A 17,856-nucleotide genomic window follows, 5' to 3' on the forward strand; every position below is an offset into this window, starting at 1 on the left:
CCATGTTCAGAGAGAGCTGTCTCAAGCGAGAACTCATCTAGAAGGAGCACATCGAATGTCTGAGTCCGATAGTAATTGAGGCTGTTGTTGTATGCTCTTTTTTCGAATGAGATAAAATATGCTTTCTGTTTTGTGGCTGCGTTTCTTTATTCTCGTGTACGTCTTTATCATTAAAACACCTGCAGACTCTTAATCATTCCTAGCAAAAAATAACAAAACAGCTTGCATACCTTATTTTCTCCTTACCCTACACCAATATAGTAGCAAGCAGTGATGCATAAGAATAAGTCGCGTTGTATCTTGCCTTGCATACATGTGGAAGATACCGATCAAGACCCTTGTTGAGTTGACCGGTAAAGTCGTTGGGCGTGAGAGTCTTGCTCACTTATAACTCGCACAGAGGCGAGAGTCTGGGACAGTCGACCGAGCAGCTCGGTCGTTGGGCGTGAGAGCAGAGCTCACTTATAACTCGCACTAGGGCGAGAGTCTGGGATAGCCGACCGAGCAGCTCGGTCGTTGGGCATGAGAGCATAGCTCACTTATAACTCGCACTGGGGCGAGAGTCTGGGACAGCCGACCGAGCAGCTCGGTCGTTGGGCGTGAGAGCAGAGCTCACTTATAACTCGCACTGGGGCGAGAGTCTGGGACAGCCGACCGAGCAGCTCGGTCGTTGGGCGTGAGAGCAGAGCTCACTTATAACTCGCGCTGGGGCGAAAGTCTGGGACCCGACCTGCCGGTCGTTGGGCGTGAGAGCATGCTCACTTATAACTCGCACTGAGGCGAGAGTCTGGAGGCGTGAGAGCAGAGCTCACTTATAACTTGCACTTGGGCGAGAGTCTGGGACATCCGACCGAGCAGCTCGGTCGTTGGGCGTGAGAGCAGAGCTCACTTATAACTCGCACTGGGACGAGAATCTGGGACAGCCGACCGAGCAGCTCAGTCATTGGGCGTGAGAGCAGAGCTCACTTATAACTCGCACTGGGGCGAGAGTCTGGGATAGCCGACCTGGAAAGCACATCTCCACCAATATATATATATATATATATATATATATATATATATATATATATATATATATATATATATATATTGCAAACATGAGGAATAAACTTTTGTCCCAGCTGAATGTTGTCAACCAGGGGCTCGATCTCGTGATCGAGATATATACTGTTGACTTGGGGGGTCGACCTCCCGCTCAGTATATACGTCGCCGGCCTGAGGGTCGAACCACCGACCGGGAATTACTCGAAGAGCTTCGACTTCGTCTGTCATTAAGAAATATATTATTAGTGGTGCTGTGAAGATAACCATATTAATGTTTTACTCAGCCTTGGCCTTGTTGTATTTGAATTTCTTTCCCGCTACTTTTCTTCCACGGTTCCCCAGAAAAGCATGTGATAAGCGTTTCCATACGCTTGCTTCATATCATGATTTCCTTATCACGTCCATCATTAATACGACTCCTATGAGGTCGACACCTATCCTCTGCCTTTATTGCTTATGTAGAATGACGCCGCCCACGCCACTCCTTTTTGTACACGCTTCCCCATAAGGGTATGTTCTTCGACGATCGGACGATTTTAAGCGCTTCACCCAAAAGGATACTCTTCTTTTCGATATTCCCTAGAAGAACTCTCTTTATAAACCCTAAAGGCCATCCGCAGTCATTGCCTTGCGCGTTTTGACTGCTTGCTTCCTGTTGCTTCGACTTCTCCCGCGTCCGCACCTTTTCTCTTCTAAGCTCCTCCGTCTAGCGCTCTTCTCCTCCTCGACTAATCTCTTCATTAACCCTCTTTACCCTGATAATGGCTGATGGTAAGACCACTCTTTGGTATTCCTGCTTCATTTCAGATATAGATGACCACGACCTATCCGTGATTCGCTCGGACCTGCACCTTAGTGATGCTTATGAACTCCGAGTTCCCACACCGTAAGAGCATCCTGCTAACCCTCCAGAAGGTTTCGTGACCATTTTTAGAGACCAGATTTTAGGAGGTCTTCGTTTTCCCATCCATCCATTCATTTCTTCCTTAAGTGAATACTTTGGCATTTGCATCTCTCAGTTTGCTCCTAACTTCTTTAGGGTAGTTTGCGGCACCGTAATTCTTTGTCGCATATACCAACTTCCCTTGACTGTTCATCTCTTTCACCACTTCTATTCCTTCAAACGCTCAGAGCCCGGAGTGTTTATGGTACAAGGTAGGCCCGACTACAAGTTCTTTTTAGACATGCCTTCCTCGAACAAAGGGTGGAAATCTCGTTTTTTTCTATGTCAGACTGCCCCAGCCGCTGGTCGGGCCCATACAATGGCGCCCCGACCTCCCGGTCGACCTCCCTATACATCAATACCAGCCTTCTTGTGCCCACACTTCCGAAGCACTTCAAGGCGTGCTTGTTAACTTTTCTGTATTGTTGTTGGAAGGCTTTCTATATTTGTTTGGGCTCAACCCTGTTCAGAACGACATCGGGGCTCCGTTTGGTAAGACCCCATTTTCCTTTCATCTATTATTCGCTTACTGAGGTGTCTTTCTTCCTTATCGCAGAGGCTGCCATGTACCGAGCATGCTCCTCTGATGTTAAGCGTCGGTCTGCCTCTTATTTGAAAAATCTAGGTGAGGAGCTTAAACAAGGTGTAGCAGCTTCCTCTCGATCTGGTCCTTCTGCTTCGCAATCCGCTCCTTCTGCTCCACCTCCTATTCCTCCGCCGACGACCCAGGAAGGAACTTCCTCAGCGCTTCCCATGGATGTGGCTCCAGCAGAAGGCCCGGTTGCTGTAGAACAGGCTGATTTGTCTACGGCAGGGCAAATTGAGGAAGCCTCTGAAGAACAGGTCGGGGAGGCCGCTAGAGAGCAGGTTGAGGAGAGGCCAGTGGCATTCCCCCGACCGGCTGAACGCTTGAAACTACAACGCAAGAGGAAGAGAGTGACTCCGGCTATTCAAGCGTCACCCCCACCTATCCCTTCCAACCGTCGCTCTTCTGCTACACCTCGCTCTTTGGAAATTCCGGCTGCTTCTCCTGCCCGGGAGAGCACTATGGGGCCTGAGGTTCCTGTCGTGTCGCCCCGCATATCAGTCCTGGCTTCCGGTCGAGATATAACTCCTGAGCAGACTTCTTTGTAAGCGCTAGCTTCTTCTCCCGGTCAGCCACTTTTACCCTTAATGGACTAGCCCGGGAGCTCTGCCACTCCATCTGCTTCCATTCCCTTAGATGTTCCCGCGTCTACCTCTAGATCCCGGAGGAAAACTTGCAAGAAATATTCCTTTACTGATTTTTGGCGCGTGCCTTCCTCCACAGGCTCGGGGGTCGCCGCAGAAACTACTGATGGGGCTCCTCCCCTTATTGCTTTGATCGAGTTAGAGGGAGACCTAGCGGCCTCCTGACGCTCTGGCAATCGCAAGTTTGGGAAGAACGCTCCGCTGGGGGGCTAGAAAATGCAGCTTGTCGGATGGTTGCTGTAAGTCTTTCTATATCTATGCTTCTCTGCTGCCATCTTTTATAACCTTTCTTCTTATACCTGACAGGCCTGCTCCGCCAACCTAAGTGCCCTTCAGTATGCCTATAGCTTGCAGAGGGAAAATGAAGTGCTGAAGGCTCGTCTGGAGGAAATAGAGCTGCCCCTATCTCCCCGCGATCCTCTCCACCCGACTCCTGGAGACTTAGCGCATTATCTTCGCTTGATTGGGGAATCTGCAGAGTCTACCCGCAACATTTCACATGCGGCTTTTGACAAGATACGGACTCTGGAAGCAGCCCTTCAAATAAGGGAGTCGGAATTGGCCTCTGAAGTGGAGAAGCGTCAAGAGCTGGCAGCTGAGCTAGATAAGAAGAATGCTTAATTGGCTGACCTACAAGAAACCCGGGAGAATCTACAAAAGACCATAACAGAGGTCCAGGGTCAACTGGCCTCTAGCACCGACCGGGAGCGAACCCTCCAAAGCCAATGGGAGGCCAGCCAAGCAACTCTTAAATCCATACAGGCCGATCTTCTGAAAGCGCAAGAGAGCATTTCTCAGACTCAGCAAGCTTTGACTCTGGCTCACGTAGATAAGGAGAAGGCGGAGACTACGTTGACAGACTATCAGGCAGGTGAAATAGGTCGTCTGTGGGCTTACAGGCGAGCCTATGTTACCTCCCCCTTCTTCATGAAGAAGATAGGAGACCTGATGAATTTCATGGTATGTTGTGGCATGGGTGGAGGAGCTCGCCAAATGCTCGAACAGGATTTACTTAAGGCTGCTCCTTCGGAAGATTTCCCTGATATAGGTCGCATCATGGATGAGATTCCTGATGGGTCATTCCCCTCTTTTAAGGATGATGACGACCTCTTCCTTCTGCCCGAGCCTCCGGCTGACCCTGCTCCCTGCTGCCCTGATCCTCCTGCGGACCCTACTGTTGATGATTCTGCTTCTGCGGACAACAATCCCTAAGATGACTCCATGTACTGCATGTCTTGATGTAAAATTATACTTAACCAACTCTATTTCAGCGTCTTCATAGACTCCTATTCCTTTTGGCATGCTCGTGCTTATCATGATATTCTTTAATAACGGGCCCTTGACTCTTTTATCATAGTAATCGGCTGATAATATGTTGACCTACTGTTGTTGATAATCGGCCCTTCTCATGTCCGTGTTTCGGCCCTTTATTTTAGGTCTCACTTACCCCTGGTCAGGGATCCTTCTAATTTCCCGACCTGCTCCCTTATCTTCCTCTGCTAATTTCGCCTTAGTCTTGCGCCTCGATCTGTCCTTGGCCTCGTTTACAGGTCGGTCTAATTGAAGATCGAGACATTAAAAGTTATGCACATGCCAAGATCTGTCCTGCTCCAGGTCTGTATAGAAGAAGACCAGGAAATTAAGAATTAAGGGTAGACCGGGACCCCTCGTTATCCAGGTCTGCTCCGATAAAGGTCGAGTTATTTAAGAGGTAAGCCCAGCTCGGGAAAGCGCGGTCACTTTTTTAAGATCACTGTGGGTATCTTTTCCCGAGGTTCGTCTCTTCGTGCTTCGTGCCAATACTTTTACAAGTATGCCCTTAGGCGTTATTTCCGAGGAGGATCCTATGACTTTCATTGTTCCCGCCCATTATTTTGCGCCGATGGATGATAGTCTGACGAAATTACCCCTTTCCTAGGTGCTTATAAATATTCTCCTCGCTTTCGACTGGCAACGTTCGACGTCCTTTTCTTCTTCCTTTTACTTGAATCCCTCCTGCTCCTGCTACTTCCGCCTCGATCCTTTTTCGCTTGATCCTTCCTCTTTTCGTCTCCGCTTCTCATGGCGTCCCCCTCTTTTCTCCCTTCTTTGGCATCGATACTTTATCCCGGCTCTTCCTCCTTCGATGAATGTGCTCGAGATGACCTACGTTACACCTACGGGGTTGAAGATGATGTGCAAGTGATCATCCCTACTGGAATACATCAATTCTTCAATCCCCCTGTTAGCTCTAGCACCTTTTTTAGAGAACAGTTCATAGCTGGCCTTCGTCTTCCTATCCATCCTTTCTTTACTGACATAGGCCGCTATTTCCAGATTCCTCTGGGGCAACTGACACCCAACTCCATAAGAATCCTTTGTGGCTTTGTAATTCTGTGTGAAGTGTGCGAACTATCCTGGTCCGCCCACTTATTCCATTGCTTCTTCACCCTCCGGCGCCAAGAAGAAGGCACATTTCGATTTCAACCCCGTCTCCAAACTACTTTTTTATCATCCCTACCGCCTTCTTACCCCGAGCTGGAGGGACCAATTTTTCTTCATTGCCTTTCCCCGCGACGTGGAGTGGCCCTTGCGATGGCAACAATTACTTCCTTCCTCTCCCGAACTGGGAGAATTTCATCTTGACTCTTCTTACTTGGAAGCTTCGTCTCGCCTAGCCGGCTGGCGCATAAATTTAATGCGTCTACTATCTGAGGAATTGTTATCCTATTTTCGCCTGAGCAATCTGACCCAGGAGACGCCTCGCTCCTTGGGTAAGCTTCTCTTTCTATTCTGTCATCATTTCGTGGGTATTTCATTTTTTCTAGGAAAAGTAATTTCACACTTTACCCGGTGCAGCTGAAGTCTTAACCCACGTTTCGGAGGTTCATCCCCTTCCTTTAAGTGACATGGAGATAATGAGGCGAGGCCGAGTTTTCCTGCAGAGAAGAGCACTCCCCCACTCGTCTTCAACTTCAATCGGTGGAGCTTTCTCGGCCAATCCTCCGCCCAGACTTGCTCGACGAGGGTCTCCTGCTGCCCGACCTACTCTATTGGCTCATCCTACTCGCCCTCGGACTACTCGTCCCCCTCGACCGGCCACTCCCGCTCGCCTCCGGGCTGCTCGTCCACCTCGACCGGCCACTCCCACTCGCCCCGAGGCTCCCACTCGCCCCCGGGCCCCACGTACGGCCCAGCCTACTCCCCCAACACCACTACTCTCGGTTAGTCCTCCTCGAGCCACTTATATCCTCGGTCGGGGCCTTGGTGAAAGGCTTATGGGCCTTGGCGGAAGAACAGGCAACGTCCCCCTTGCCAGTCCTTCTTTCAGAGAGGCTTCTCAAGCGGCTTGCAGGGCTCGTGCCACAAATGAACACCTGAGCCAAAATGCTCCAACTCCCTCTAGACGCAGGGCTCGGTCGTCCTCTGATGATTCTAATTCTGACGATCAGCCACTATCTCAGAGACGTCGGCGCCAAGCCCCTCGCCCGATGCCCGACTCCGGCCCATCATCTATCCCTTCTCCTCCTCCAAATGCAGCTGTCTCCCCTCCATCCCCTCATGTGACTCCACCTCCAATCCCGAGCCATGTAACTGATCCTCCTACTTCATCCAATAATCAGGCCGAGCCCCCATTGGCTCATCCTTCCACCTCACAGCACGCTCAGGACGATGAAGCTGGCCCCTCAGAACGACCTGTTGGTTGCTACTCGGAAAACCTATAGGTTCCACTGTACAAAAATTTTGTACAAAGGTCTGAACCTTTTCCTAGCTACCATGTGTTCTTTTAAATTAAATTTTGGATCGCCTGCGGAACTTAACACGTTTGATCCAAAACTTAATCTATTTGTTCTTTTAGGTTTTGACTTGGATCTCCTGCGGAACTTAACACGTTCGACCCAAGTCTCCTAAAGTTATTAATTCCATTAAATATTAATTTCCATAAAAGGTTTCCAGTACTGACGTGGCGAGGCACATGGCCTTCTTGGATATGGGAGCAACCACCACCGACTAGACAAAACCTTTAATAGAAAGCTAATATTTAATTTCCTAAAATAACTTTAGGTTAACCAAAGAGAGCAATCAAATCACAAGGAAAAGAAAGAAACAAAAGAACACAACTTCGAAAAAACATATTCGAAATTCTAGAACGTAAGCCTCTTGTATTTAGTATTATTTCCATAAATAACTAGCATGATGCGGAAATAGAAATTACTAGTTATACCTTGTAGAAAAACCTCTTGATCTTCTACCGTATTCCTCTTCTAACCTCGGACGTTGTGTGGGCAACGATCTACCAAGATGAGAAACCACCAACCACCTTCTTCTCCTCCAAGCAAGGTTCGGCCACAAAGGAAGAACTTTACCAAAGAAGAAAATCAAAATACTAACCAAGCTCCAAGAGATGCTAGCTTTCTCTCCTTCTTCTTCTTCTTCTCCAAGTAGTAGCCGGCCACCACAAGAACTCCAAGAAAGATGAAGTATTCGGCCACCACAAGTGGAAGAGAGGGAGAGGGTAATGGCCGGCCACAACACCAAGGAAAAAGGGAGAGAAAACAATAGAGGTTGTGTCTCATGAAGGCACCCCTACCCCTTCTTTTATATTCCTTGGCCTAGGCAAATTAGGAAATTTATTTACAATAAAATTTCCTTAATTTCATTGACATGATTTATTTGAGAAAAATAAAATAAAATTTTCCAAATAAACTCTAATGGCCGGCCACATCAAGAGGAAGCAAATTGGACAAGTTTCAATCAACAATTAAAACTTTCCTTATTTGTTTCCGGAAATTTTAAAAAATAAAATTTCTCTTTAAAAATCTCTTCATGGTTAATAAAAGGAAATATCTATAATTTTAATTTTATTAACATGTGAATAATTTTAAAGAGAAAATAAAAAATCTCTCCAATCTACAAATAAGGAAAGAGATCTAATCTCTTTCTTTAATCTTTTGTAAATCTTTTACAAGAGAGATATTTTAATTTTAATTCTCTTTAAAATATATCTTCCACATAATAATAAAAATTAAAATTAAATTTCTTTTTAATTTATTTTGGCCGGCCCTACTAGCTTGGGTTCAAGCTAGGGCCGGCCACCCAAAATCATACCTAGGTCGGCCCTAGCTTGTTCCCAAGCTAGCTTGGCCGGCCCCCATTGGGTGGGTATAGAAGGTGGGTATAGGTGGGTATAGAACTCTATAAATAAGAGGCTACGATAGGGACCAAGAGGAGGAATTGGTTTTGGTCTCCCGATAAAATTAAGCATCCCGTGTTCGCCCCGAACACACAACTTAATTTTATCAATGATAATTCATTCCACTAGAGAACTATCATTGAACCACCGCACCAATCCCAAATTACATTTTTGGGCTCCTTCTTATTATGAGTGTGTTAGTCTCCCTGTGTTTAAGATATCGAATGTCCACTAATTAAGTGAGTTACTGACAACTCATTTAATTAATGTCTAAGTCCAAGAGTAGTACCACTCAACCTTATCGTCATATCGGACTAAGTCCACCTGCAGGGTTTAACATGACAATCCTTATGAGCTCCTCTTGGGGACATTATCAACCTAGTATCTCTAGGACACAGTTTCCTTCTATAATCAACAACACACACTATAAGTGATATCATTTCCCAATTTATCGGGCTTATTGATTCATCGAACTAAATCTCACCCATTGATAAATTAAAGAAATAAATATCAAATATATGTGCTTGTTATTATATTAGGATTAAGAGCACACACTTCCATAATAACCGAGGTCTTTGTTCCTTTATAAAGTCAGTATAAAAGAAACGACCTCAAATGGTCCTACTCAATACACTCTAAGTGTACTAGTGTAATTATATAGTCAAGATAAACTAATACCTAATTACACTACGACCTTCTAATGGTTTGTTCCTTTCCATTCTGGTCGTGAGCTACTGTTTATAATTTATAAGGTACTGATAACATCATCTTCTGTATGTGACACCACATATTATGTTATCTACAATATAAATTAAATGAACAACTACAAACAAATGTAGATAATTAGACCAAATGTGATTCTTTATTCATAATGAATGTTTACAAAGCTTAGGCTTTCAGTATACACTCCAACAATCTCCCACTTATACTAATGACTAAGTTGTCATATCTTCTACCATACATCTGATTCCCATTCCCTCCACATACCGATCGAAAGCTTTCGCCGGAAGGGCCTTAGTGAAAGGATCTGCCAGGTTATCCGCTGATGCAATCTTGGCGATGACAACTTCTCCTCGCTTCACGATATCTCGTATCAGGTGGTACTTGCGCTCTATATGTTTACTTGCCTTATGGGCTCGTGGTTCCTTCGAGTTTGCAACTGCACCACTATTATCACAATAAATTGTGATGATTTTGGGCAAACCAGGAATCACATCTAAGTCCATTAGAAAATTCCTGAGCCATACTTCTTTAGTCGCCTCAGAGGCTGCTACATACTCGACTTCCATGGTTGAGTTGAAACATTTCGCCTTAACACTCCTCCATGAAATGGCTTGGCCTCCTAAAGTAAACACATAGCTCGATGTAGACTTACTGTTATCCCTATCTAATTGGAAATCAAGTGTAACCCACAGGGAGCGATCGTCTGCTTGGTAAACTAGCATATAATCTCTAGTCCTTCTTAGGTACTTTAATATATGCTTTACCATAGTCCAATGTCCTTGTCCAGGTTACAATGATATCTGCTAACCACGCCCATAGCAAAACAGATATCGGTCTCGTACATAGCATTGCATACATTAGGCTTTCTACAGCATAAGGAACTGCTTTCATGTCCTCTATCTCTTTTGATGTCTTTGGAGACATCTCTTTAGATAGAGCTACTCCATGTCTAAAAGGTAAGAAACCTTTCTTGGAGTCTTGCATGCTAAAATGAGCAAGGATTGTATCTATATATGAAGCTTGGGATAGACACAACATTCTTTTCTTGCGATCCCTTATAACTTTGATCCCAAGAATGTGTGCACATTCTCCTAAGTCCTTCATATCAAATTGTTTGGACAACCATACCCTTACGTCTGATAATACCTTGACATTGTTGCCAATTAACAAAATATCATCTACGTATAGTACAAGAAATACCACCACGTTTCCGTTACACTTCTTATATACACAAGACTCATCCGGACTTTGAATAAATCCATATGACTGGATTACTTCATTAAACCGGATATTCCAAGACCTTGAAGCTTGCTTCAATCCATAAATGGACCGATTGAGCTTGCATACTAGATGCTCTTTGCCTTTTTCAATAAATCCTTCTGGTTGCTTCATATGGATGTTCTCTTCAAGACTTCCATTAAGGAAAGCTGTCTTGACATCCATTTGCCAAATCTCATAATCCATATGAGCATCAATGGATAAGAGTATCCATACGCTACGAAAAGGTTTCCTCATAATCGATTCTCTCTTTCTGAAGGTTTCTACCTTCCCGTCTGTCCCTCTTTTCCTTTGTAGATCCACTTGCATCCAACGGCTTTTACACCATCGGTGGTTCTACAAGCTCCGACCTTATTAGAGTACATGGACTCTATTTGAATTCATTGCCTTTTGCCAAGATCTTGCATCTATATCTTGGAGTGCTTTCATATGACCATGGATCAGGTTCATGTTTACCCGGGATCAAACCAAGACTCTCCCAAAACATGAATCTTCTAGGCCTTACAACCCTCCCACTCTGACGAGGCATCCGTGGTTGTGTATCATGTGTGACACGTGTTGCGGTCTCTTGTGGTACTTCATCTTGTCCTGTTGGTGCTGAAGTAGACATGTCCTCTCTAAGTTCTTCTAAAAGAACTTTACTATCGGGCTTGTGATCCATTATATAGTCTTCTTCTAAAAGCGGGCATTGGTGCTAACAATGATCTTGGTCTTTAGGACTATAAAATAAACCACCTTCGTTCCTTTGGGATATCCTACAAACACGCGAACTTCACGAGATTCTAACTTATCAAGATCGGTTTCAAGACATGTGTGGACTACCAAATCGAATATGTCTTAGACTGGGTTTCGCCCATTCCACAATTCTATGGGAGTAGAAGAAACTGATTTAGAAGGTACTAAGTTCAGAACGTATACTGCTGTTTCCAGAGCATACCCAAAACGAATTTGGTAATTCTGAATAACTCATCATCGATCTAACCATCTCCATAAGAGTCCTATTCCTTCGCTCGCTACACCATTCTGCTGGGGTGTTCCAGTGACAATTGGGATTGAATCCCAACCTCGATAAGTAATTCCTAAACTCTACTAAGAGGTATTCGCCACCACGATCAGATCGTAGTGTCTTGATACTTTTACCTAATCGTTTCTCCACATCAGCCTTGTATTCTTTGAACTTGTCAAAGCATTCGGACTTGCGGCGCATTAGATAAATGTATCCATATCTTGAATAATCGTCTATGAAAGAGATAAAATATTCAAAACCTCCTCTTGCCTGGACAGACATAGGACCACACAAATCAGAGTGAACCAACTCTAACACTTCTTTGGCTCTATACCCCTTGGCCTTGAACGGCCTCTTGGTCATTTTACCTTCTAAGCAAGATTCACAAGTTGGAAAATTTTCCAACTCTAATGAACTCAAAAGTCCATTGGCTATAAGCCTCTGAATCCTACTTAAATTAATATGACCAAGTCTTAGATGCCAAAGATATGCTTGGTTCATTTCTGAAGGTTCTTTTCTCTTATTAGAATTAGAAGATGAGTTATAAATTTCCATGTTTTGCTTTGTGGAAGAAATTGGATTTAAAATATACAAATTGCCAACTAATGCACCAGAACAGATAATCACTTTATTTCTTTTAATAACTACATCGTTACTGAAAGAAACTGAATATCCATCTAAAAACAGTTTAGAAACTGAAATTAAATTCTTTCTAAAACTGGGTACATAAAGACAATTTCTTAAAACCAAATTTCTATTTCTACTAAAAGATAAGTAGCCGTCTCCCACTGCAACAGCTGCCACCTTAGTAGCATTGCCCATGTAGACAGTAATCTCCCCTTCAGATAGTCGTCGGGTTTCCTGGAACCCCTGCAAGGAATTGCAGACATGATCAGTGGCTCCCGTATCTACACACCAGGTGCTGGTAGATAACACCGCTAAACATGTTTCAACAACTAGAGTATGAGATATACCTTTGTTTTGGTTCTTACGAGGACAGTCCGCATTCCCATGTCATGACTGATTGCAGATGAAGCAATTGCCCTTAGGCTTCTTCATTCCAGCTTTAAATCCCGTACACTGAGATTTATTCACTTTCTTTCTTGAACCAGTTTGTTTCTTCTTCTTCTTTCCTTCGGTTTAGAAGTAGAACCATTTTCAAGATAGTGAATTTGAGCATTGTGACGAAATAACCCTTCTGCTGCTTGACATCAGTAGTTCCCCTAATGAATAAATTCTTTTATTCATATTATAGTTCAGTCGGACTGCTCAAAACTTCTAGGTAGGGTTTGGAGGATCATATCGATCTGGGTTTCCCATCAATTTCTCCTCCAAGGATGTAGATCGTTCGGATAAGCCATCATGTTTAGGATATGATCCCTTACAGAGTACCCTCTTGCATGGTGGTGTCATTATCTTTCTCATAGCTTCTTGTCTAGAAGCCCTATCCCGATGACCAAAGAGTTCCTTGAGATTGTTCATAATATCATAATCGTTGGTAAATATCTTGATGTTGCAATACATTTGACATTGAAGCCAAAATGTAACACCGCGCCATCTCATCCGCTTTTACCCATTTCCTATGATATTCAATCTCCTCTTGGGTAGATTCACCAATGGGTGCATCAGGCAATGCTCAACAAGACAAATTTATAGCTTTCAGAATAAGAACAATATCCGTGTTTCTTTTCCAATCTATGTAATTTGGTCCAGTAAGTCTATTTTGTTGAAGTATGATGGATGTGGGTTGAAAGTAATCCTAAGAATCACAAATAACTTTTGGTCAGAACTCTAAATTTAGAATAATATTGATTCCTCAAACAATACTATTTTAAAATTAACCAACACCTCATAACACCGTGAATTTTGTATGCCACGTTAGTGTGGACGTATACAATTTCAACATTTGTAAAAGGAAGGTTTTAACCCATTAATTTTATTATCTTGTCAACCTAACTTTTTGACAAATAAAATTAATAGTTGGTATTATTTGGTCACACAAATAATAGCAGTGACTCCGTTGGGGAGGATACTATTAGATGTGTCTAAGTGTACACCATTACTTGACACTAAGTCCATTAATAAGATTATGCCCCTTCCGTTGGGGAAGATCACACGCTCTTAATTAACTTCCTATAGTCATCTAAAATGGAAGTCTCTTCTAGTGATCCGCAAACAAGCTCATCCGTTATGGAGGAAGGCACTCAGAGCCAACGCAAGCTTGTTTGCATCACTTACAAACCAATAATGGAGACCATGGGATTTACTTAAAAATCCCTCTCCCACTTAGTTATTTATAAATGAGGAATTTTAACTATGCTAGCCTACTAAACTTGTAAACTAACATGCACACACAGCACAATATAAAAGCAATAAATAGAAAATCTAATTTTCAACTATTATGGCTTTTATCTTTAATTATCCTCCGTGTGTTGTCATCCGAAGCCGCTGCCATATTTGGCCACCGCGGGTCTAACTGTCGCATCCATCTTGCTCCGAGTTCCGCTGCGCCTCTGGTCCTTAGAAGGTTCCACGCTTTGCAAGATTCGATCCGCAACATAAATAGAATTTTACATTTTGATCCTATATTCCATAAAAGGAATGTACATGTATCTAGATCAAAAATAAAATCCTAATAAAACTAAATACAGCTCCTGCTGTATTTTAATACAATCATGCACACACATATAAATTGCCCTTGACATGTCCAAGGGTCCAATCACACACATAATTAACTAAAAGCCATAATAGTTGGATCCTGCATCCATAGAGTTAGCACATCCTACTATTAACTCGCCTAAATTATGTATGACATGTGCATAATTAAACTAAATACCAAATACAGAGGCAAAACCCTAGCTCGATACCAATTGTTGGTTGCTACTCGGAAAACCTATAGGTTCCATTGTACAAAAATTTTGTACAAAGGTCCGAACCTTTTCCTAGCTACCATGTGTTCTTTTAAATTAAATTTTGGATCGCTTGAACTTAACACGTTTGATCCAAAACTTAATCTATTTGTTCTTTTAGGTTTTGACTTGGATCTCTGCGGAACTTAACACGCTCGACCCAAGTCTCCTAAAGTTATTAATTCCATTAAATATTAATTTCCATAAAGGTTCCCAAGATCGACGTGACGAGGCACATGGCCTTCTTGGATATGGGAGCAACCACCACCGACTAGACAAAACCTTTAATAGAAAGCTAATATTTAATTTCCTAAAATAACTTTAGGTTAACCAAAGAGAGCAATCAAATCACAAGGAAAAGAAAGAAACAAAAGAACACAACTTCAAAAAACCATATTCGAAATTCTAGAACGTAAGCCTCTTGTATTTAGTATTATTTCCATAAATAACTAGCATGATGCGGAAATAGAAATTACTAGTTATACCTTGTAGAAAAACCTCTTGATCTTCTACCGTATTCCTCTTCTAACCTCGGACGTTGTGTGGGCAACGATCTACCAAGATGAGAAACCACCAACCACCTTCTTCTCCTCTAAGCAAGGTTCGGCCACAAAGGAAGAACTTTACCAAAGAAGAAAATCAAAATACTAACCAAGCTCCAAGAGATGCTAGCTTTCTCTCCTTCTTCTTCTTCTTCTCCAAGTAGTATCCGGCCACCACAAGAACTCCAAGAAAGATGAAGTATTCGGCCACCACAAGAGGAAGAGAGGGAGAGGGTAATGGCCGGCCACAACACCAAGGAAAAAGGGAGAGAAAACAATAGAGGTTGTGTCTCATGAAGGCACCCCTACCCCTTTTTTTATATTCCTTGGCCTAGGCAAATTAGGAAATTTATTTACAATAAAATTTCCTTAATTTCATTGACATGATTTATTTGAGAAAAATAAAATAAAATTTTCCAAATAAACTCTAATGGCCGGCCACATCAAGAGGAAGCAAATTGGACAAGTTTCAATCAACAATTAAAACTTTCCTTATTTGTTTCCGGAAATTTTAAAAAATAAAATTTCTCTTTAAAAATCTCTTCATGGTTAATAAAAGGAAATATCTATAATTTTAATTTTATTAACATGTGAATAATTTTAAAGAGAAAATAAAAATCTCTCAATCTACAAATAAGGAAAGAGATCTAATCTCTTTCTTTAATCTTTGTAAATCTTTTACAAGAGATATTTTAATTTTAATTCTCTTTAAAATATATCTTCCACATAATAATAAAAATTAAAATTAAATTTCTTTTTAATTTATTTTAGCTTGGGTTCAAGCTAGGGCCGGCCACCCAAAATATACCTAGGCGGCCCTAGCTTGGTTCCCAAGCTAGCTTGGCCGGCCCCCAATTGGTGGGTATAGAAGGTGGGTATAGGTGGGTATAGAACTCTATAAATAAGAGGCTACGATAGGGACCGAAAGGAGGAATTGGTTTTGGTCTCCCGATAAAATTAAGCATCCCGTGTTCGCCCCAAACACACAACTTAATTTTATCAATGATAATTCATTCCACTAGAGAACTATCATTGAACCACCGCACCAATCCCAAATTACATTTTTTGGGCTCCTTCTTATTATGAGTGTGTTAGTCTCCCTGTGTTTAAGATATCGAATGTCCACTAATTAAGTGAGTTACTGACAACTCATTTAATTAATGTCTAAGTCCAAGAGTAGTACCACTCAACCTTATCGTCATGTCGGACTAAGTCCACTTGCAGGGTTTAACATGACAATCCTTATGAGCTCCTCTTGGGGACATTATCAACCTAGTATCTCTAGGACACAGTTTCCTTCTATAATCAACAACACACACTATAAGTGATATCATTTCCCAATTTATCGGGCTTATTGATTCATCGAACTAAATCTCACCCATTGATAAATTAAAGAAATAAATATCAAATATATGTGCTTGTTATTATATTAGGATTAAGAGCACACACTTCCATAATAACCGAGGTCTTTGTTCCTTTATAAAGTCAGTATAAAAGAAACGACCTCAAATGGTCCTACTCAATACACTCTGAGTGTACTAGTATAATTATATAGTCAAGATAAACTAATACCTAATTACACTACGACCTTCTAATGGTTTGTTCCTTTCCATTCTGGTCGTGAGCTACTGTTTATAATTTATAAGGTACTGATAACATCATCTTCTGTATGTGACACCACATATTATGTTATCTACAATATAAATTAAATGAACAACTACAAACAAATGTAGATAATTAGACCAAATGTGATTCTTTATTCATAATGAATGTTTACAAAGCTTAGGCTTTCAGTATACACTCCAACACGACCTTCAACTATCCCGCCTGCAGTATCTCCTCAGGAGCCTTCTTCAGCTCCTTCGGGTGCAACCACCGAGCCTTCAGCTCCTCCGGGCTTATCTGCGGGTCCCTCAGGACCTCCTCCGCTTTTTTATCATAATTATTGTACTACCCTCCCTTCTGAGGAGCAATTATGGTCTCAAACAGATGTTCCCACCAGCTCCCCAAGATAAAAGGTCGTCTGGCCACTTTATGGGAAGAAAGCCTGCAACATATGAATTCCTTGCCTTCCCCGGCTCAGATGGACCAATTCGTAGAGCTGTATATCAAGGTAACCTTTAAAAGTTTCCCAACTGTTGCTTTTCCCGCTCTTATCAGATACTTTCTGCATGTTCCAGGCTTGTGCAGAATCTCTGATAGTGAATCATTTCTTCCATGCTACTCATTATCAGAATAAGATGTTGCGCGACCAGGTTGCTAAACTGGAATTGCAACTGAATGATCCCGTCCAGGCCAGCCATGCTTTGAGGGTCGAAATAAAAGATTTAACCAAAAAGAAGAATAGTCTGGAATTATCCCTAGCCCTAACCAACCATGAACTCAGAGATCTCCAGGAAAAGCAAAGTCAGGCTGATAATCTACACCAACAGATTATGAATCAGCAGGCTATAGAACATCAAAGAGTTATGGACCAGTTGGCTCAAAAGTTGCGTGCTGCCGAGACTCTGGTGCAGGATCAAGACCAAAAGTTGAAATCGCAGGAGGCCCTTTTGAAATCTCAAGAGGCTCAGCTAACTTCCCAAGCGACATTATTATCCACTGCCAGAAGTGAACTGGCTCAAGTTAGGGCCACCACAGAGGGCGTGTCAGCAGCTCTGACGATCTACAGAGAAGGAGAGAACAATAGCTGCTTGTAGAGCCGTGCTATGTATCTGCATTCTGCAGAATTTTATGAACAAGTGGGACATGATTTTTCCACATCTGCTATCTAAGGGGCGGGCGGGGCTCTGCGACAACTTCACGAGCAAGACTATTTAAAGTCCCTCCCGTCTGCTGAGTTTTTAGACCATGACCGGATCCTTAAGGAGATACCGGATGAAATATTTGCTCCTTTCGAATGATATTTTTTGACCTTTTGTACATAATGCCTCAAATATTACTTGTAAAGTACTTTGTTGTTTCTTTGTTTGCCTTCCAAGGCTTGCTTTCACTAAAATTGCTTAACT

At 42.6% G+C, this 17,856-nt stretch overlaps 1 protein-coding gene across 1 annotated transcript; it reads left to right on the forward strand.

Moving 5' to 3' along the window:
* The first annotated feature begins 5,278 nt into the window (after nt 1-5,278).
* On the forward strand, nt 5,279-17,547 carry LOC122004518. Its single transcript, XM_042559394.1, has 5 exons — nt 5,279-5,440; nt 5,601-5,970; nt 6,056-6,894; nt 16,643-16,961; nt 17,009-17,547. The coding sequence occupies exons 1-5, from the start codon at nt 5,279-5,281 to the stop codon at nt 17,545-17,547; spliced, it is 2,229 nt and encodes a 742-aa protein (XP_042415328.1).
* The last annotated feature ends 309 nt before the right edge of the window (nt 17,548-17,856 follow it).

This window comes from Zingiber officinale, chromosome 7B (assembly GCF_018446385.1).
Source record: "Zingiber officinale cultivar Zhangliang chromosome 7B, Zo_v1.1, whole genome shotgun sequence".
NCBI classification, from domain to species: Eukaryota; Viridiplantae; Streptophyta; class Magnoliopsida; order Zingiberales; family Zingiberaceae; genus Zingiber; species Zingiber officinale.

Excerpts from the sequence above, each read along its gene's own strand:
- LOC122004518 (XM_042559394.1), top strand. The coding sequence starts at position 5,279 with ATGGCGTCCCCCTCTTTTCTCCCTTCTTTGGCATCGATACTTTATCCC. Across the intron at positions 5,971-6,055 it reads GGAGACGCCTCGCTCCTTGG|CTGAAGTCTTAACCCACGTT; the intron begins GTAAGCTTCTCT and ends TACCCGGTGCAG. Across the intron at positions 16,962-17,008 it reads TCGTAGAGCTGTATATCAAG|ATACTTTCTGCATGTTCCAG; the intron begins GTAACCTTTAAA and ends CGCTCTTATCAG.